We start from the raw sequence: 23,718 nt of genomic DNA on the forward strand, positions 1-23,718 counted from the left end.
GGTATTTATAAAAATCATTTTGGCAACTATTTATAAATTACCTATTTTCAAATTCTTAAAAATCTTGATCACGCTGTAAATATATATAAAAAAAATCATTAATTTACTAATCTATAACAGCTACAAATATTTCTTTTATATGCATATCGCATTTTTTTTAAAACAAAGTCCTATATTAGCAAATATATAGGTCAGAGATGCCAAATCTCGCTGTTCAACTACATGCATTGAAAAATTCGTATTTTGAGTTTTGGCGGTACGCAAGCCACACCTCTGTGGTGCCGGAATCCTCTCATTGGCTGGGCATATTCGTCTTTTAACGTATGCTCTTCTTTTTACTTCTGCCGAAATTTAATTTTTTTATTACCCAAACTAACTTTCATTAATCAATTTTTTTCCAGGTATTTAGTTGAGTGTAGTGCTCTGTGGTTCAGTGTTCTATTGGCGCCATTAATATCTAAGAGATATTAATCTATATTGGTAAGCGTCTGACTTTGATCGGGGTAACTGTATTACATATAAAATAAAAAGTAGCAAAGCAATAATAGCGAAAGTTCAAGCATTTATAAAATATTTTATTGATGCAGACTCTACATACAATAGTGTACCACCCACATAGAATCGTACTTTTAAATTTATTATGCAGTGTATTGCATAATGTTCATTAAGGCGTTATTCTAATAAAAATAAAATATAAACTCTAATAAAAGTAGAAAAATGTTTAACATCATTAAAAAATAAAACTCCTTCAAACGAGTCGAGCAGTAATGCAATTTTTGAGGATACTGAGTACGGAATTGAAAACTTTTGTGGCTATTCTTCCGAGACCAATATTGAACAACGGAAGAATTGTGTTTTCATGTATGTAATAGTCCTATAGTTGGAACCTTTGGTGTGACACTCACATTACGAGACAGTTTTATCACTAACCAAAACTCTTAATTTTTACTCTCGACACGTATTTCGCTAACAATGTTAGCATCTTCGGTCTTACATACTAATGATGCAACTAATAGAGCGGAAAATAGAGAGGAACAAATCTTAAACACTAACTAAACTATATAATTGACTATAAGGGATTGGACCTTTATCCCTGTTAAGAATGTTTTTTTGATTTTTAAATATGGCTGAACCTTGATAGACCATTCTTAGACCTAAGTCTTTGAAAACTCTATCAAAGCCTCTCGTCAACATAGGATCATATTGGCAAATTGTACACTTGTGCATTGAAAAAGCATGACTAATAAATAAATTGTTTTTATCATATTGTTGGGTGATTTAATCACCATTTAATGAAAAGGATCAAATAGCACCTTCATTTAAGTTTAAGTATGCTTGATCGTCGAATTTTCCGCAAGTAAAATAATGTATTATTAGGTTTGTGATAAAACGCGTCTTAACTTCTTACCGGTAAATTAACATGTAACGGTATATCAATTCCTTTGTAAAGCACTTGATAGTTTGTAGCTCAGAAAATTTTTATTTTCACAACTTGGGATTGGCTTACTATTGCGTTCGACGAAAAGTGAGTATACCTTACGCACAATGAGAGGCAGATAAATTAAGTTAAGTGAATTTATTGATGGATTATCTAGTTAAAAAATTATTATATAAAAAAAGCCTTTGATGTGTTGGTCGTCCATTATACCCTCTAAATAGTATATAGGGGCGAATCACTTACAACTTGCAACACACGGTATATTGAATCTATGAAAATCTTTGGGGGATAATGTCGATTTTTTTTATTGTAAACGTTAATAATTTTGTTTGCAGTTTTTAGAGTAAAAGATAATAAAAAAGAGTAACAAATAAAGATAAGAATAAAAATAGAAGCAAGTCTAGAAATCTCAATTACATAAATGGTAAAATCTAAAATAAAAGTAAAATACAAAAACAGCAACCATTTTTAAAAGCAAATTGATTGTTACGGCACATTTTCTACTTACTTTATTTACTTAAGAGCGGACCAGGGTGTTGTCCCTTCGTAAAAAAACAATAAAACCCAGAAATCCAAAACATTGACAAATAGTCATTTTACTATTATTGAATAGTATTTTCCACAATAACTTAAAAAGTTTAAAATAGGTCAGGCGTTTAAAAGGAAAATTACAGATTGTCTCTTTATTTTATTTATCTATTAACTAGCTATACAATGTGCCTCCGATTAAGTCGGCACTATTGGTATCTTTGTTAAAATTTAAGATATAGGGTTGGTTTAATTATTTAATCTGATTTTTTCTGCTGATTAAAACGGTAAAGACAGAGCAAAATTGAACATCGCGATTTCGAGAAAATCTGAAAAATATACTTTTGTTAAATGGAATCCCCCATATACATATTATATTTACATAAATCAAAAGATAATAACTTTCTTAATAAAAAAAGTTTATTTGCACTATATACAATAGCCTAAACCTAAAAATCACAAAACTATAGCGATATTAATATTTTACCAAATTTAGGCAAGTGTTTTGAAATATAAAAATAACATTAAGTAAACCTACTTAATTTATAATAAATAAGCAAAAACATCGCTCTCTTATTCAATGCAATTCTGAGCATATTTAATCACGAGTCTTGTAAGTTTTAAGATTGATCTTCTATCTATTGATCTTCATCAACGGTTCATTAAATTCTGTATTTTTTGTATATACTTTTTTATATATTTGTGTTTCTGTAAGACCCGCCATATTGTTACTAAGCTCACACCGTAAGCTCTTGCTAGATCTCTAGTTGAGTTTTTCATATGAGCTTCATAATATGCCAAAATAAAAATCTCAACATCTTCGCTTTTTATAAATTGGTTGCTTCTTCTAGTTCTTTTAAACACGTTTTCGTTCCTTCTAAATATTCTGTAGAGAATTAAGAAGTAACTTCGGTTTAGCAACTTACGTGTCCGCAATTTCTGGCGTAACTCTTCTAGCGCACTGTGACTATTTTTTCGGCATACAAGGTAACATTCTAAGATATCACATTTTTCAATAAAAGGCATTTTACTAGTCTAGATTTTACAAAAATCAAAAACTTTGCTAACGTGTAACTGTCAGTATTTATTTATCTTATTAAATCTCCATGGCTTCTGTCATTTTGTTAGTCAAACAATGATTTATTCGTTTTGCTCTAAATAAGTTTAAACCCGACGTGCCTAAATTTGGCAAAATTATTAATATTCCTATAATTTTGTTATTTTTAGGTTTAGGCTATTCGTGTAAAACGTGATTTGTGGAAAAATATATATCCATTTAACAAAAGTACTTACATTTTTCACATTTTCTCAAAAACGCACTGTAAATTTTTGTTTTGATTATTTTAATCAGGAGCAAAAATCCTAGTTTGCTAATTTATCCGAGCCTGTATTTTAAATATTAACAAAGATACCAAAAGTGCCAACTTAATCAGAGGCAACCTGTATTATGCGATATAGAAACACTCACTCTTTTAGCTCTCTTCTAGCTTCTAGCTAACTCAGAAAATTAAAAAAAAAACTGCGATTTTCAGAGTGAGATATAAAATAAAATTTTGAAAAACATCGTTTTTTTTTGGGAAAATATTCCAAAACTGCACTTTTTTATCACATAATGGATTATGGCACTCTATGATATTGTTATAGGAACTCCAAGAATACAAACACTATCGGACAAAAGTAGAGAAACTTTAAAAAAATAGGTTTTATTAGAATATTCCGAGAGTACTGCAGTTCTATATATAATGAAAATAACCAATATTTTTAAATATTTTATTTTGGTCAAGTAATAAACTATACAACGAAAACCAAAGATTTTATTTAAATAAACATAATACTCTAAGGACAAAAGTAGATAAACCAAATTATTTTAATAAATATTTCAACATAATACTTTTTTCTATAATAATAAAATTAATAGTATGTTGAGTATCCCTTATTTGCAACAACCTCGCAACATCGCTTGCGCATGGATTCCAAAAGTTTCATACTGGTTTCTTCTTCAACAGAATTCCAGGATTCTTGCGGATTTACGAGATATTGAAAAATATCTAGTATTATTATATCTCGGATATTGAAAACCTCCCAGAGGTTTCTTCATAATCCTAATCTATCTAAATTAATCTCAGCAAATGATAGCATTACATTTTTTAGAATATCTAAATACACAAATCGATCAATACCTTCAATAACATGTACCTATACCGTACTCAGAAAAGCAACCCCATATCACGAGGGATCGACCGCTATGCTTTACAGTAGAATTTGTATACTTTGGATCAAATCTTCTGCCTTCTGGGCAATGCACCCATGATATTTCATCAGACTCAAATAAATTAAATTTACTTTCATCAGTAAAACGAAACTTTTTTCCAGTCGTTGGTTGTCCAATGCAAATATTTTTTTATCTTGGTTCTTCCTGCTGATTAGCAGTTTTTTCGTGGCTCTTCTATTAAATAATCCTGCTTCCCTTAGATGTCTTTGTATGGCCTTAGAGTTAACATCAGCACCAGGCGATTCACTTAAATTTTTTTTTACCGATTTATAGGGATCAGATTAAGCAATTTTTTTATATCAATCATTTCAATTTTTTTTTCAATTTTCAATTTTTTCTTGGGCGGCCACTTTTTTAAGGCTGTTTAACGAATTTCGTGTTTTAAAATTAGAAATTGTCTTGCTTACAACAAATTTATGCAAACTAAGCATTTTGCTTATATCCACTTGTTGTACATCACTCTTGTGTGCATCAATTATTTTTGTACGAAGATCTTTCGACAAATATCTTCCGCGAAGCATATTCACTAAAAAACTATTAATAGATCTCACGTAAAGCAAAATAAATACTAAATTTGGTTTATTCTTATGTGAGTTTCTCTATTTATGTCCAACCTTAAATATTCGGATTCATACTATAAACAAGTGGTAAAAAGAATGTGGAATATGATGGAAAGAAATATCCGTTAGTTATGAACTATATAACCTCCGACTATACAGGTTGGCGAATAGTATGTAATAATAAGACTACAAATAGGCATTAAAAAAGACAATACCGCTTCTCGCTTACGGCTACTTATTTTCGGCACCGCGGAATCAGCAGACCTCATTTTGCTGTGTGATTGCATACTGCACTGTTGAGTTGTTGAGTCTTAAAGCGTTATTTTAAATTTTTTAAATATTTATCATTATGACTGTTTATACCCCTTCCGAAAAAGTTTAATTGATTAAATTCTTTTATGGAGGTAATTCGGCATTACAACGCAGGGATTTATTTAATAGACCGATCCCTTGTGCAAAAACTATTTTAAATGACGTATCAAATCTTGAGACATCTTTTGCCTCCAAGAATGTAGAAATTGTCACATCAAAGCTCAAGAACAATTTGAATTCAAGACGAAGGAGCAAAAGTGTTGGAGAGGAACTGGGTATGCATCATAAAACTGTGACGAGTATTTGGGAAAAAAAATTTAGTTTAAAACAAATGTTTTAAATATTCCAAGACTGTTTCCTGAAAGTGTTTCCTGAAGATCAGTGGCGTTTTAATATATAATAATGGTTAATTTTAATAATGGTTAAAAAAATTATAATAATGGCATTTTGTGAAATCATGATGGAAAAGGCAAATGAAAACGAAAATTTCTTAGAAAATATTTTGTTTTCAGATGAGTTCTCTTTTCTATTGCATGGTAATCACAATCCTTTCATTGTTCGTTACTGGTCCCAGGCAAACGAGCACAGAAGTTTTCAGTTTCGTATTCAGTGCCCTCAAAAGTTGAATGTTTGGGCTGGTATTTTGGGCGTTCATATTAATGGGCCATTTTTCATTAATAATACTTTGAACGCCGAAAAATACCTTGATGTGCTACAAAACCAAGTTCTTCCTGCCGTTCAACTTCTCCCTGATATACATCTAGGATCAGTCTATTTTCAACAAGATGGCTGTCCAGCTCATAATGCGGTTAGGGTAAAAGAATTTTTAACAAATACTTTTCCTAACCGCTTTATTAGTGGGGCTGCCAATATTAAATGACCTCAAAGATCTCCCGATTTGTCACCAAAACTTTTATTTGTGGGGTTATTTTAAGGAGACTATTTATGAGCATTATAATAGTAGGCCAACGAATTCAGAGAAGTTGAGAAACAAAATTGTTAAATCTGTCAATTCCATTTTACCTCAAACTCTATTGGAAGTAAGAAACAGCTTTTACGATAGGCTAACCTTTTGTTTAGCTAATGGAGGTCTTTAGAAAAATATTATACCAATACCGGCGTAATATTTTTTCTAAAATAAAATTTAAAATAATCGAGCTTGAACCTCAAATACCAGTGTACTATCGCGGCGGCGGCTTTGCAAATTTCGTCTGTTAGGAGCTTTATAGGTGCAGTGATCCATTCGCCAATCTGTACATTATTTTTGCTTACTATGTCATTTAATCTCTGACTGTTTCTTAGATTATAAATAATAGTAAACCACTATTGTAGAAGAGATAGATTTGTGATGTTCTTGAAAACTTTTTCTGTTAAATTTTTAAAAAGCTTTGCCTGTGATTCCGTATCATAACTTGTTGTTAAGAACGAGAATATTTTTAGGATATTTATTAAATATTGAAAGTTTTTATATTACATATAAGGAATTTTAAAAAGTTTCTCTACTTTTGTCCGATAGTATACATGATATACGCTAAAATCCTTTCAAGGTTTACAAGAAATGAAGAAATTTTTGTTTTACGATTTTTAGGGTGTGAATAATACGTGTTTATGTAGTACTGTCGGAATTTCTTGTAACTCTATTTTTTTTTTTTACAAACATACGCGCATATCAGAAGGAATCCAAGGATTCTCCTAACTATAACTCGTGTTGTTACCTTTGTACTATATACTCAAGAATCACAAACTCGTATAAATCTATGGCAGTTAGATTAGTCACCTTGGAGGTCATGCGAAGAACCTTAAATAAGATTATGCCGTGTGGGTTATCGAAAACGAACCGCAAGGCATAACTGCTAGAATTTTTTTTTTCAAAAAAACCTAAAAACCTGTTAGTTCTTTGTAAGGGGGAAGTCCCTTAAGTGGAGGTGTCATCCTCTAATTTTTTTCAAATGGGAAAGGGAGAGTTTAATGATACCTTACTAAAAAGTACAATTAATTCCCTATATGCTGCTGCTTATTTTTTGAAAATCGATCAACTCGTTAAAATTAAAATTCGAAAAATACATTTCTTAACAAACGTATGAATTAAAAAAAACTTTACGAAAAACGGAATTAATCAAGCAAATGCTGAAAATGTTGCTCGCTAACCTCCATGTAGTAATACAAATTATCTTCAAACCGTTCTTAAAGATTCTGAAGAAATTGCGGGGTCACTTCGCGACAAACATCAATAATTCATCGTACGTCATCGCAGGTGTTCTAATGAGGCAGGTGGAGGGCTATACAGTTTACTTTTTATGTGTCCCTACAGAAAAAACTCTAAAGGAGTCAAGTCGGGTGACCGGGGAGGCCACTCAATTGAACTTCTTCGACCTATCCACCTGTGAAGAAGAATTCACCAATACCTGTGAAGGTATTGTTTAAATAATGGCGCACATTTTGAGAGTAATGTGGAGGTGCAACGTCTTGTTGAAAACCACAAAAACTCTCTCAGACTAGTAAGGACAGTTGCGCCGATTAACTATGCCGTTAAAAAAATAGACACTTATCCGAAAAACACACATTAAATAGGAAATTGTTAGTATTCGCCGCTCGTCCACTAATAAGTTCACAAAATTCCAAGCGACGATCAAAACATCCTCGTGTAGTTCCTGTACGAACAGAATTTTGTATGAGTGGAATTAGTGTTTTTTAAATATTCTTCGGACACTTGTACGACTCAGGCCGCCATTTTTTTCTAATTTTCACGCCGAAAATTAGCCATCTTATTGGCTAATTTTCTTGTACTCAATGTATCATCCATGGCAATTTGGCCCAATACTAATAGCTTCATTTACTACAGAATGTTCATATTTCTTCTTTTTATTCGTAAGTTAAGAGAAACTGTTTCCCGAAATTTTACTCCTAACTCGTAAACAATTTTACCAGAAAGATGCTTGTCAGGTTGGTGTTCATTAAATATCTACGTAACCCGATTTCCACATTATACACAAAAACAGCAAATTGGTCAAAGGAATTTATCCCTATCATTTTAATTCATTTAATACTTCGATACATTTTTAAACAAAATCGATTTAATTATTTGCATTTTTGAGAAAAACGGTTTGTTGGTATTTTAGAGTTCAATATTTTCTAAACGAGTTGACTGCGAAGACATATTATTAATGTTTGTCGCGAAAAGACACCGCAACTTCTTTAGAATGTTCGAGAACGCTTTGAAGATAATTTGTATTACTGTACGGAGGTTGGCGGGCAACATTTTCAGCATTTGCCCTCCAAAGTGATTAATTCGGTGAGTTTTTTTAATGGATTTAATTTGTGCGTTTTCTAAACAAATTATTTTTCCCGTTTGAAAAAAATTAGGACATGACACCCCCACTTAGGAGGTTTAAGATTTTGCAATAATTTTTGAAGCAAAAGTTGGCTCCCTTACAAATAAACTTGACGTATTTTTAGATTTAAAAAAAAAAATCCCTAGTAGTTATGCCTTGCGGTACCTTTTCGATGGCGCACCCTGTATATATTATATATTCTCGAGATCCCCATGATGATTGTGATGGTTGAATTTGAAACATTCTGTATATATATTATAATAGCGTATGAACAAACTTAATCTACCTATTCAACTAGCGAGAAATTATTCTGTAATTTCGTATTTAACATTTACATGAAAGTGGGACAGAGCTTTGCCTAGTTGTAATCACATAACGTCTTTTCTAGAGTCCGACACGTGCTGGATCAAAAATAATTCCACTTGAAATGAAAATATTTTACCTGTTCCTGTAAGGACGATTTACAAAATTATGTACAGGGTGGCCGTTTTATTAGGGGCCTATGTCTTTTCTCAGAATCTACAGGGTATGCAAAAAAATTCATACAGAAGTGTTTTCGTTTTAAACAAATTTTTAAATTATTTGAGTTTCATCAATATAGGGTGTTCAAAAAGTGCTGCATCGACTTTAACACTAGAATTTTAAATGAGACATTATTTGAACACCCTGTATTGATAAAACTCAAATAATTTAAAAACTCGCTTAAAACGAAAACACTTTTGTAAGAAATTTGTTTTTGCACACCCTGTAGATTCTGAGAAAAGGTATAGGCCCCTAATAAAACGGCCACCCTGTACAATTTCATCTCAAACATTAACAGCAGCCGAGTTGTGTTGGAAATTATGAACATAATAATTTCTGTGGCACCTCCAGAAAAACAAATTTAAAACTAGCATTTCCTCTGATTTGCTCTTCAGCCCTTATGCAAGGTCATCACAAAGTTTGTTAAAATCACTCAATTGTTGGTGTAGCTGCCAGTCCTACCTGCTGGTGTAACTTATTTTTCGCATTTAAAACAATTTTTCATTCTCTTTTACTAGAAAATACTTCCTGTGGATTCAAACCAATCCCTGTAAATTTAGCGTTCTAGTGTCAAGATATTTTTTATTGGTAAATAAAAGAGTAACTCTTAAAAAAAAAACCAAAAAAACTAAAAATAGACCCTCGATGTATTTAAATTGATACGCTATATATTATATATTAATAATGGGGGAGGAGAGGGAGATGTAAAAAACCGTAATTTGAGTAAAAGTCTAGCTTTCTTCGCAATTCAAACGAATCACGAACTTTTCAACATGAGATATCGATGTGTTTGTTCACACCTTGTGTTATATCAATGACGTGCATCTCGGCATTTAACTTCTGTCTAACAAAACTGACAATCAAGTGACATCGTTGGCATTTTTGCTTCCCACGAAAGCAACATTCGGGCCCGCCAGCGGATATTTCTTTTACTGAGTAAGAATTCACCTTTCTCCATTTAAGGGCAAACGGAAATCAAATTCTAGATGCGTTTGTTTGTATTTCCCCATACAAATTTTTAGTTGTGTCGAAAAGCTTCTTTTACAGAACAAAGTCTTTTATCCTAAATATCCATCTGGAACATAACCTATAAAATTCGCCTTGTTACACACAATAACATCAAAAAGTCTTTTTGCTAGAAGATAGATATATTTATCTTGCATCAAGTCTTCGTGATTTATGCATGAGATCTTGGTCTCTTTTCAAAGCGAGATCGATAGAATTTTTGATAATACAAGTAAAGATGCCACAAATTATACTATAGTATCTTCTTATATAAGTGGGTTTAACCTATATATCATTTAAATTCTATTTTTAGTGTTGAATTTTTATAATGATTATTAATCGGCTTTAACTTTTTGATGCTGTAAAATATTTTTATCTTAAACTTGTGACCGACATACATTAAGTAGGGCAAAAACTTTGTTGTCAATAAATAACCGAATCTGACCTACTTTATTTTCAGCTCCTCTACCTATAAAATCACATACCTCACAACTAGGTTTCTTCTCTTCACAAATCCCTTTAGCAGATCCTTCTTCTTTGGCTCCTACACAGTTTTCTTTAGTATCGTGCAGAAAGGCTGCACTTTTCGCACTGTCATCTTGCTCTTGGTTCTCTTTCCTGTCGAAGTCACCCTTATCCGATGGCCTTTTGTTTTCCTATAATAGCACACAATGTAATTATATAACCGTTTAACGCATTCAAGGCTTTATTATGTAAATGAATTAATTTTCCTTCAAGAGGGTTTTCTTCAGGAAAGTGATATAGCGAGACGAGAAGGGAAAACTCGGTCTTTCCGCACGACACGACGAAAAAAAGGAAAATCGCACGACGCGCCGGAGGGGGGAGAACTGGGGACTGATGAGCCCTGTTTTCCGGAGGAGGTCGCGACCAGACACTGTTGCCATAATATCATGAAGGTTTTTTGTAATAATATTACTGCAAGTCTAGCAAAATAAAAATACGTATACATTAAATTTTAAAATTTCATAGACTATTTTTGCAGTATGAAAATAAATCCACTAAGTCAAAAAAGTGGCTTGCATAAGTATAAACAGAGAAAATAGAAAGGAATCTTGTCTCCAATCAGAAGATCAGATCTTGGAATGTTAAAGGCGCATTTGATAATAAATCCAAGTCTTTGACACCACTTTTTTCTCTTGCATTCAATGGAATACTTATTTTATCATTTTCTTACGAGTTTTTACTTTAAATATTTGCCTATTGACATACTTGTACGTAAGTAATTCGACAAAGGTAACTTTAAAGAAAAATTCACGTAGATATTCTACTTTTTTTTTTTGACTTACGTAGAATTATGACATGGAGCCAATATTTATTACAATAGATGTGTAAGTGAATATCACTTCTACATCGTTCGTTGACGATCGTTCAACAAGCCTATTTGTAAATAAAAATAATATTGAAAAAATTTAGATCAGTTGAAATTGTCAATTTGACAGAAGAGAAAAAACCCGGATTACTTGAGAATCTTTAATTTAAATTCTTCATTGTAATAATATCCTGTAAATGAATCAATCAGTTTTTCATGTGTGTAAAGTGCAAATTGTAATATGCATATAGGTACATACGGTTACAACATACGGTTATTTTATTTCGGATTAATGATTACCTCTTAATAATCCAACCAAAATTTATACAAACATTACAATTGCAATAAAAATGCAATAATACCAATCTCTATATAGGGTGTCATTGAGTCAGAATTGAGTATAGGGCAGAAAACGCATATTAAGGGAGTTAGGTGCACTAAAAGGGTAAAATTGGGTGGAATTTAAAAAACGGTTTTTTTGAATATGTAGGCTTAAAAAACGACCATAAATTTTGACCTTAAATCAAATGGTGATCAACTGAAAAACTTAAATGAACTGAAAAATTATTTGAAAAATCAGAAAGGGTAATTTTTGGAAGGGTAGGGGGTTGTTTCATGAATAACTTTTTGAGGTTATCTTTTTCACACCGTGGGTTAATTTTTTGAAAACTACATACTTTTTCCTATAAAAAAGGTAATCTTGTTACACATCGCCCAGAGCGATTTTCGAGAAAATTGAGGTAATGAAATTTTTTTTTGCATACATGCAAAAGAAATAAAGTGATAAGACCGCACACCTTTAATGAATCAAATAAGAATATGCATTTAATAAGGAATTTTGGTATTTGGTTTATTAAATTTTTTAACGCTATAACATGTTTTTAAAAATGAAATTTTGATTACTTTCAAACGATATAACTTTCATAAGTTTATGTTGATTAACCAATTAGCAACCCATCAGAGCAAACTCTTTGTCTTCCATTTTATCGAAAACCATTGCTCTCGTCGATGTGCAACAATCAGTACCTATTTTGTAGGAAAAAGTATGTAGTTTTAAAAAAATGAACCACGCTGTGAAAAAAATAACCTCAAAATGTTCAAATACTGACAATTACACGTTAGCAAAAATTGTGATTTTTGTAAAATCTAAATTAGTGAAACATATGGAAAAATGTGATGTGTTACAATGTTACCAGCGTAGATTTGAGACTCTAAACTTGCCAAGCGAAGAAACTTTTTAATTCTCTGCGGAAAATTTAGAGGTAACGAAACCGTGTTTAAAAGAATTAGAAAAAGGAACCAATTTTAAAGTTCGCATGAAAAACTCAAGTAGATATTTGACAAGAGCTTACGATGTGAGCTTAGTAACAATATGGTGGGTCTAGAAAAAGTTATTCATAAAACAACCCCCTACCCTTGCAAAAACTACCCTTTCTGATTTTCCAAAAAATTTTTCAGTATCACCATTTGATTTAAGGTCAAAATTTATGGCAGATCTCGTTTTTTAAGTCAATTAAAAAAAAAAAACGTTTTTTAAATTCACCCTTTCAGTGCCTCTGACTCTCTTAATACGCATTTTTTGCCCTGTACTTACAGAAACTTTTTTATTTTTAGGAGTACTGTAACCGCCTCGAATTTTGATACACCAATTTAATAACACCCTGTATAAGTAGTAGTCTTAATATTAATAAGTAAATGATATGGGGATGAAAAATACAATCCGACAACCCCTCCGTGCCAGCAGTCGTCGAATCAATATCAGGCAAGGTCGAAGGCGGCAGAAATTGGGCCGATCAAGGCCTAGAATCGCGATGCCGCCTCTCGCTCTTTCGCGAAAATATGCAACTCCCACGCCGCTTACCCCAAAAAAAATAGTGACTAGAGAAAAAAGCAAGAGCCGAAGGGAAGACGTGAGCCCCAGTCGATTTTCTAATGTTTGCATCATCGTTGATTGATCCGTATATCTGTTTAGGATTTTTTAGAACTCGTGTCGTTCAATATAAAAACATTTTTTGGAGGAAAATAAAATGATAAAACTTAACTATACAGGGTGTTTCATTAAAGGAGGTCAGAAAGTATGTCAGCAATAAACAATCCAGGAAGCTTGAGGAAATATCTGTTAATAAAAATGGCAAGAAAAATTGTTAGAAATAATAAGAAATAAGTCCCTAATTCTGCTACTATAAATAATAATACTAGTATAATAATTATAATAGATAAATTTACTATAGATAATTTTATTTTTTTTTGTTAAACACGTTTTGACCTATCAAATTAGGGCAGTATGGGAGAGGGGTAAACTCTATTGACAAAAGTATTCATAATATTAGCTTAGCTCAATTTGATAAACTTGGTCTTATTTAAGAAAAATAATATTTTTTTGAACACGTTCATATTTATTCATACTTAAACGAGCTGTATTCAATTCACATAAATTATTTATATAAACCAAGACGTATCCAAAACGGATCCTTGTTAATATATAATGAATAGAAATATAATCAATGTAATTATCAGCTCCCAATCTATGATCTGCCAGATAAGACTTAGATAGTGATATAATCACTGTCACATTAATTTAGTCTCCGCTAAAGGAATTTGAAAACTTCTCCAGAAACCTAGAATGAGAATATTATTATATCATAATCAAAAAATATAATGAATTTGTAATGAAAAAAAAATCAATTCGATTTTAGTTTCATTCTTGATTTGTTTCAGAGTTACAGCAAAAAGAATTAAATGAACGAAAAGAATTTAATGAAAAAAGCATGCTTTTAATTTACTTGTGAAAGTTTGGATAAAAATAAATATGTATCTGCTCTTTTTTAGATATGTATTTGCAAATCATTTGATAGGATCACGATGTCTTGTTTAGAAAATCCATCACGCATCAATGGTAGCATAATGATAACACTGTTTCAGTCTTATGAGACAGGTAATTCACAGAAAGTCAGAGTGGGAATTGATAATTACCAATGATCCGTTTTGGTCCTATTTTGTCTTTGGTTTATGTAAGTAATCTCTGGGAATTGTCTTTAGAGGGAAAACTATTTTTATTTTTAAGCATTTAAAATAATTTTTATTTTTAAGCGTTCTAACATGTTAAACATACCTTATATACCTACAAAGGAAAGAATGAATGAAAAAAAAAGAATGAGATCTTTAGCATTCCTCTCTTAGACTCTGACACCCTAAGAAAACTTGTTTTTAACTTAAAGTCTAACGCAACTGGTACGGATGGTATATCAATGAGATATGTAAAGTTATGTTTGCCTTTTTGCTTAAATCCGCTGTTAAATATTATTAAATTCATGTATTGTTTAATGACAGATATCCACAATTTGGAAAAGAGCCATAATCAAACCAATTTAAAAAGGTTCAAATCCCCTAAAACTAAAGGATCTCAGACCAATCAGTATTTTACCTGCTATGTTGAAAATAATTGAAAAAACACATTTTCATTTAGCTTGGTCATTTTGCACGTCCATAAAATTCTTCCAGAATGCCAGTTAGGATTTCGCTGGAGGTATAGCACAAGTACTTGTCTTACAAAAGTATTAAATGATGTTCCCTTCAGTGAGGAATAGAAATCTGGCACCTGCATGGCTCTACTCGACTTTAATAAGGCCTTTGATACGGTAAATCACGACTTGTTACTAGCGAAATTGCATTGTTTTGGCCTCTCAGCGTATAATTTTAACACTGTATAATTTTTTTTAATTTATTTTAACAGTCGAGAGTGTCAAGTGGCCATTCCTGGAGGTGCGGCATCACGAGGTACTCAAAGTTTCAGGCGATCTCTTGCGGGGTGCCACAGGGCTGTCATTTCACCTTTATTATTCTTAATCTATGTTGCGGATATGTATAAGTTAGTCAAACATGCCACTTTACAATAATATGCTGACTATTCGCAAATCTATATATCAATAAATATTGACTATTGAAACAACACAAAACTCCGTCATATCCGATCTAAAAAGCATTGAAACCTTCGCAAAAGACCACAATCTTAAATTAAATTCCGCCAAAACGCAAGTTATAGTGCTAGGAAGTAAAAACATACAACAGAAGAGATGTTGAACATAATTTAAATATTAGCATTTCAGGTAATAAAATTCCAGTCGTTAACCAAGCAAAAAATCTCAGTATTATTAAAGATAATGCCCTTACTTTTGAGCCTCATATTAAAATGAAATTAAAAGCTGCCTATTTGCGTCTTAAAAATCTATATAAGCTGAAAAAATATATTCTCTCTAGGCAAAAGTATTTGTTGTGTTTAAACACTTTAGTTCCGTCTCTTTTTGATTATGGTAACACTGTATACAATAATACTTGCTGCCATACGTAAAAAGAATTATACAAAAGGTACAAAATACCTGTCTAAGACTTTCTTTTAATATAAATTTTAGAAAACACATTACACCACATATGAATAGAGCAAATATTTTAAATATGGAAAACCGCAGAAAACTTCATATGTATAATTTTATTTACCGCATTATAAATAATAATAAGCCTCCCTATTTAAGAAATATTTTAAGACCTGCCAGTCATATTCGCAACACTAGGTTTAATCACAAATTTTTAATCCCTCAGCATCATACGGCATCATTACAATGCTCATTCTCTTTTGTTGCTGCGAACTTGTGGAACCAACTGCCGGAACAGATCAAAACACGTAGCAAGAAGGATTTATACATGTCATTAATAACACGACATGCTGACTTCAACGTCATATTATATTATACTAGCTGAATGCCCGCGGCGTTGCTCGCGTGGAATTTAAAAATAAATGAAGTTCCACTGAAGAACTTCTTTGTAAACAACATTTTTTGTTTTGCCTTCTTGTGTCAGAGTATAAAGTTTTTTGGTGAACTTGTTCTAGAACAGGCTACATAGAATTGTCCATGCGTAAAGCAATCTTGTCTCAAATCAATCCCTGCTATCTTTGAGTCTGGCCCTGCCTGCGACTTGTAATAAACAAAAATATTCTTCAAAGAAAGAGATGAGAAGCTTCCTTCCGTGTGCCGCCTTATATTTATAGTGGTTTCTTACAGCGTTGTCAAACGCAATTTTATTTCGTGAACGCGGCTTCAGGATAAAATGTGTCATCATAAAAAATACTAATAGCCAAATTTTTTTTGTATTGATCATTAATATCATAAGGTGTTTACAACGTAAATTAAAAAAATGGAATTTTGGAAAAAAAAACGCGAAAGTCATGCAGCAAAATAAAATTGTTTACATGCAACGGTCAGACCCCACTGAACACCCGGTTCTCGTCCGATCACCGTCCGAAAGTTAAGCAGCGTCGGGCGTCGGGCGTGGTGGTTAGTTACTTGGATGGGTGCAGGGTGACCGCTTGGAGGAAACACTATGCCGCATCGTTGTGTAATTTTCTTATTTCTTTCTTGTGTAACTTTTTAGTACTTTTATGCAAAAAGGATAATTTAATACCGCTTTTTAAAGTTAAAAATAAATATAAATATTCCTTATAATCATTTATTTTTAAATAATTGCAGATTTTAACCCCGTTTACCTATTATTTTGAATGCACTACTTAGGTATACATAATAATATGTAAAAATATCAATTTTCACCGCTATAAGTTTAAAAAGAAAGAATTTTCGTAGAAGAAATTTTCACCCCATTTCACCCCTTCAGGGTAGCGGAATTTTCGTGAATGTTGTTGTTTTCATTAAAATGAAATTAAATTGAAGTGTTTCCGAAAAGCAATCAATTTTAAGGATAAGAAAAGATGTTAAAATGTTAAAGGGTGGTTTAAACCACAAAAAAAAAACAAAATAATAGAAATTGAGTAAAAAAATAAAATATGTTTCACCGATTTTTAAAAAAGTACTTAGTTTTGAAGCTATGATACATAAGGGGTGGTTTCAAGCCCTTCCCGATGGAATTTCAAAAAATCCCTTCTTAGTGGACGTCTACGTAACCATAGGAATGTTGTTCCCAAATTTCATCTTTCTAGGTTCTACCGTTTGGCTGTACGTTGATTATCAGTCAGGACAAATCTTTTTATATATAAGAAGATTATAATAATCTTTTTCTTTCTTTGCTTTTCTCGCGACCAGACTGCCCTTACTGTCTCTCTAATTACAAATTTTTTGTTTTTTTTTCATAACTTAACATTATATTTCTTGTAGTCGTTTTAAATTCTTTCATAGGCTAAATACTAATAATAGTGCTTGCATCTGCCAAACATTGATTCTTTTTTTAGGTTAGTTTTTATTTAGAAATATTTAGCTGTTTTGTTTGTTATGTATAGGATAGTTCACATGTGCTTTCCTTAATATAAGGGGTATGTGAAGCAGTTTTTTTTTATAATCGATGAACTGTCCTTTTTGTCATGCTTCTCTTTTCATAAAAGGTATTCTGTTTTTTTCTTTTGACAAATAAATGATTTTGTGTTTGTATTCATCTCATTTCCTTTTCCACAATTAAAAAATTGATTACAATTTTTATGTAAATAGCCTTCATGTAAGAGTAGTTATACTTTAATTGTTCGGGTAAACAGTAAAAAAAGATGGAGAGAGATATGCAATGCAAATTTTATTAAAACTTTGAGTTATAGAGTTTGTTTTGATCAGTTCTCTCCAACAAATTTTAATAATGCTTTACACTACAATACATATTTATTTAAAATGTTGTTTTGCCATTATTTTTCACGTGAACCATTAAGAGAATTTGTTTATAAGGTTTGCACTGCCTATTTTTTTATTTTATTTTATGATCGTATCATTCCACTTCCTGTGTTAACTGAAACAAGACATATTAGTACAGAGTATATTTTGTATTGCAGATAGATATATTGTTTTTTTTAGATAATAGTCTGTTAAAGAAATTTTAATTAGTTTTTAAAATATGTTTAATTTTTCTTGAGGAAACAGAAAGAAAAATATATTAAATAAAGATAATTCATTCAGCAGTGAAATGTACATAATGATAATCACACTACTGTATACAGGGTGTCATTGAAATGGTGTAAAAAAATTCGGGGGGTGATAGTACTCCTAAAAATTTTAAAAAAAGTTCCTATAACTATAGGGTGGAAAATGCATATTAAGGGAGTTAGGGGCACTGAAAGGGTAAATTTAAAAAACGGTTTTTTGAAATTGTAGGCTTAAAAAACGAGATAAAATTTCGAAAAAAAATCCTCTGCCATAAATTTTGACCCAAAATCAAATGGTGATACTGAAAAATAATTTGGAAAATCGAAAAGGGTAGTTTTTGCAAGGGTAGGGGGTTAATTCGTGAATAACTTTTTTTAGGTTATTTTCTTCGCAACGTGGGTTCATTTTTTAAAAACTACATACTTTTTTCTACAAAAAAGGTACTCTTGTTGCACATCGCCCAGAACGATGGTTTTCGAGAAAATTGAAGGCAAAAAGTTTGCTCTGATGGGTTGCTAACTGGTTAAACAACATAAACTTATGAAAGTTATGGGGTTTCAAAAGTAAACAAGTAGTTATTAAATAATTAATTGAAAAATCTAAATTTCATGATTTTTAAAACATCGTATTGCTTTAAAAAAACGAAATAAACCAATTACCAAAATTCCTTATTAAAATAATGCATTTCTTAATTCATTCATAGTAAATGTTCAAAGTGACCACCATTCATTTCAATGCAGACATCTGCTCTTCTTCTCCATGATCTGCGTACCCTGTGGAATATCCCTGGGGTTGTACGAATTTGATTGGAACAGTCGATAATGCGTTGACGTAGTTGCTCTTCAGTATTAATCGGATATTAATAAGGAATTTTGGTAATTGGTTTATTTCGTTTTTTAAAGCAATAAGATGTTTTAAAAATCATAAAATTTAGATTTTTCAATTAATTATTTAATAACTACGTGTTTACTTTTGAAACCCCATAACTTTCATAGGTTTATGTTGTTTAACCAGTTAGCAACCCATCAGAGCAAACTTTTTGCCTTCAATTTTCTCGAAAACCATCGTTCTGGGCGATGTGCAACAAGAGTACCTTTTTTGTAGGAAAAAGTATGTAGTTTTTAAAAAAAGAACCCACGTTGCGAAAAAAATAACCTAAAAAAAGTTATTCACGAATTAACCCCCTACCCTTGCAAAAACTACCCTTTCCGATTTTCCAAATTATTTTTCAGTATCACCATTTGATTTTGGGTCAAAATTTATGGCAGAGGATTTTTTTTCGAAATTTTATCTCGTTTTTTAAGCCTACAATTTCAAAAAACCGTTTTTTAAATTTACCCTTTCAGTGCCCCTAACTCCCTTAATATGCATTTTCCGCCCTATAGTTATAGGAACTTTTTTTAAAATTTTTAGGAGTACTATCACCCCCCGAATTTTTTTACACCATTTCAATGACACCCTGTATAGCGAAATGTATTCTTTTAACTTTTCTAGGTTTAGTATATGGATGTTAGTACTTATGTTATTAGTCTCCAGTATTATCTGAAAACATTACCTCAATTGTCTGCTAGCTGAACTATATAGTTTATAAAATGTTCCTTTTTTTTCGTGTCACAATGTTGAAGACTGCAGAAAGTATGAAAGCATGAAAACACTGCAGAAATTTAAATTTGTCGGCCTTTTATTTGCATATATAGTTTTGTATTTCACTTATAAATATTTTATGTGACTGTATTTTTGCAAATAAAAAACATTTATTATTATTATTATCCTCAATAGAATCTGTTTTTGTTGGTAAAATAGGGATATTATTAAATTAATGGTAAAGTCCTTACATGTTTAAGAAAATAACACTAAAATCTTCACAATATTTTCTAATCCGTTTGGGTTGGCATAGTTTAATGCAACAAAATACGTTTAAATATTTTTAGATTAATTTTAATTTATATAATATCTATTATAATGAATTATTGTATATTGTATATATAATTTTAAGTAATTATATTTCTTGAATACTAAATAATAAATGTATCATTGTTTTATTTCCATTTTGAAATTGGTGAAATGTTGTACACTATTGTTAACTGATTATTGCAGAAAACGGTGGCCATGACCTTGGCGGCCAATGGGACCATCTTCGCCCTCTTCGGAGCAGGTTCGCCATGTAAAGTACACTGTCTCAACCGTTCTTTGGTTTCTGGTGTGTACCAGCGGATCCATGTTTCGGCGACTATCACAAAATGACGCAGAAACTCCTTTGGATTGCAGCGTCAAACACTGCTCTGAAGTGGTCTCACGGTTGCGCTTGTTGTCCAGAGTGAGCAAACACGGCACCCATCGCGCCGACAGCTTTTTCATGCCCAAAATTTCATGTAGGATATGCCTACTATCTCAGTTATCTCGCGCACCTTCAGTCGGAGGTCTGCCAACATGAGATCGTGGATTTTCGCCCGTAAAAGCAGTTTTGGAGGCACCTTGGCGTGACTCATCAGAAACCGATGTGCGACCACGTTGAAACTCGTTGAACCAATTTTTGACAGTTGCTACCGAAGGAAAAGTCGCCAGACACAGCATCCAAGCGATCCTTTTTGATTTGGCCGCGCGATTTTCCTTTCAAAAACGAGAATCAAATCACCGGTCGATATTGCGCTTTTTGCATTTTTCTAAAATCTGCGGACACCACCATTTTCACACGCGGTCAAAACAAATGCAAAATACGAGTCCGATTTAGCTGGAATTTTGAAAGTCGCCGTCTATGAGAATGTACTACACGATAGTGCATTTCTCTTGTTATATTGGTGCCACAAGGCTGAGAGGCTGACTACTCATCGGACCGCCCTTGTATGATGGTTTCAAGGCCGCAATATTGTTGACACGTATTGTAACACATTCAATTCGAGTTCGGTCGACATATATCTCCATTTATATCAAGATTAAAGGGATTTCAAGCTTCTAGACCGTTGATACATTATGACTGAAAGAAAAACCTTTTTAAGGCAGTTTGCGATTAAAGTTTGTTTAAGAGTTTGATCAGATTCTTGATCTCCGTTAGTTGACTGACTTCTTTTTTAGATAGTGTTTTCCTACAATGGCAATATTGTTGAAATTAAAAGCATTTGTTGTCAACGTGATCTGCCAATTCTATTTTGTTCTTTTAAGATTTGTTATACTACGATTATATTCAGACATTCTCATTTTTTAATAATTGCCCGGCTATTCACACTGGGCTCGCTGCATGTAAGCTCCGTTGAATTAATTATAAGGTATCTTATAGATAACATAATTTTCCACTTCTTGTGGTCTTATTTAAAATAAGCTATCAATCATTTATCGATCATGAGGTTACTTGTACATAGTTAAAAATGTTGAAAGCCATGGAAACTCATCTATTTATATATATTTCCCACTACAAAAATTTCAAAATACCCCTAGACAATTCCCTCGAGGCACTGGTGGGCGATTGGATAAATTACAACGATAGTTTTTCCGGGCGTCTGGATGAATATCCTACATACGGCGCCGCGTCTTTTCGAGGTTGATAAACTCCCCAAACGATGACTCGATTTTATAGGGATGTACAATGTCGGTGTAACTTTAATAAAATGAAACGGAAATTTGAAATCATTTACAGCTTGTATAGATAACTTTTATACTCAGGTCAGGGTTCTCTCCCTGATGAATGGAAGAAAAATATATGTTTAAAGAGAAGCTATGAGGTTCTTAGAGAACATTTGCATATTGTTAATATTCGATTTAAATAAGTTTACAGTTCCAAACTTCTTGAGAACAAACTTCTAAAGAGTGGAAATATTTCGAAAAACACAATTAAAAATATTTTATTTAAATAATTAATGATTTTTCCTTTGGGCACTCAGTCACTATATCCACAACAATTTCGTTTTGTAAATATCAATGCCAACTTTTCTATAACACGCGCAATGAATGCAAGGCTTTCGTTAACTCTCAGGTTGTATTAAACAGTAATTCGGTAAATTCTTATCCAGTAGAATAGAATGCCGAAGATTACACTTACACAAGGCAAAAAATTATAATCCACAATGTTTGTATGTTTTATCTTCTTTTTCTTTGCAGAATTATTCTCAAAGCTAAGGTCCATTCAATTGGATAATTTGTCAGAAATTATCAGATATAAATATTTACAAAAAATTAACAAACTATTGGTTCGTCAGACTTGAAGCGAAAAGCATTCCGTTGTCAAATCAGTACAACTAGATGAAAAACAGTAAATTCTCAAATCCAAGAAGCCCAGCTTTGAATTTAGAATCCCAAGCGACTAGTGACTAAAGAATACTAACTTGATCTTGAATTCTGGCCAAAAGCGTGCTACAGAGATCAATATAAATCCAGAAATACAAACGAACCTAACAGCATCCCAATAAACAACTTCAACATAGAATTCCAATAGAATAGAAAAACTTTCAAAAATATCATAAGAAAATCAAACTAGTTACTACTTGCAGGTATGAAACAATGATCATATATCGTAACAATAGTGCGTAGCAATAAAAAGTTATAATAAAAATAATAATGTGCTTTATTGTCACAAAATTCTTATAAATTTTATAGACTCTCAACATACAGAAAACAAACATAAAAATAAATATTTGTAAAAAAAAATAAAAATTGTATGTGGACGGAATATAATTATAGTACATACGTAGTCTAGTCCAAATAGAGTGGAAAGGCGTTTCGGAGATGCAAGTTAAAAAGGGCATAATAAACTGATCTAGACGCTTAATTTTTTAAATAAAGCCTATGTGTTTACAATACCAATACCTACCTACTTACAATAAGTACAATAATTTAATAATTCAGAATAATCTTATATGATCTTAAAACTATGTGTGTATAGATAAAATATGCTAATGTAGCCAACCACGTTGTGGATATTCAGCAGTTTTCACGACGATCATTAGGTTAACTACGCCATTGGAAAAGTCTATGGTGAAGAGTTAGCGGTTCTCACGGATATAACTCGTCCCTCCTTAAGAGGCAAACATAATGGAATTTGTTTACTCCATTTCTCGCTCTTCGTGTCTTGATTCATGAAGAGGTATTGCAGTAGTTTCAGGTTTTAGCTTCTGTATCTTGGAAGCATCTTTTCTTCTGGATAACCACCAATATTAATACAGTGATTGGAATACGTCTTGTCATTTAGTTTGATTTCACAATTTGTAGGAATTTGGACTAGAGTTGGTTCATCTAGTATTATGTATTGAACAATTTTTACATTTGATCAATAATTGTGTATTTTTGGTCGGTAAAATCAAGAATTGTTCATCAGCAATTTGTTCAATAATGGGTTGAACTAACCGAGTTTGTATCGGTATGCAGCTTGTCGGTGGTCGTTTGTTTAACAGCTCTGTAGTACAACTGTCTTGCGGATGGAAGTTCTCGATGCAATAGAAAGTCTGTTCAGTTTCAGGGCATAAATATGTTGCCTTCGAACTGAATGTCATCTTCTCCTTGTGCCAAATAAGGATATTTTGG

At 32.0% G+C, this 23,718-nt stretch overlaps 1 protein-coding gene and 1 long non-coding RNA gene across 3 annotated transcripts in view; one reads left to right on the forward strand and one right to left on the reverse strand.

The window, feature by feature from the left end:
• LOC126736080 (uncharacterized) overlaps positions 1-23,718 on the reverse strand; it is a 122,205-nt gene that overhangs the window by 90,813 nt on the left and 7,674 nt on the right. For both annotated transcript variants that reach the window (XM_050440289.1, XM_050440288.1), the window contains exon 2: positions 10,455-10,625. In XM_050440289.1, coding sequence (XP_050296246.1) covers positions 10,455-10,625 — 171 coding nt within the window. The remainder of the gene's footprint in view (positions 1-10,454; positions 10,626-23,718) is intronic.
• On the forward strand, positions 12,183-13,340 carry LOC126736091 (uncharacterized). The gene is made up of 2 exons (XR_007660607.1): positions 12,183-12,561; positions 12,914-13,340. It is a non-coding gene; the product is annotated as an uncharacterized LOC126736091 (long non-coding RNA).

This window comes from Anthonomus grandis, chromosome 5 (assembly GCF_022605725.1).
Source record: "Anthonomus grandis grandis chromosome 5, icAntGran1.3, whole genome shotgun sequence".
In the NCBI taxonomy this organism is placed as follows: Eukaryota; Metazoa; Arthropoda; class Insecta; order Coleoptera; family Curculionidae; genus Anthonomus; species Anthonomus grandis.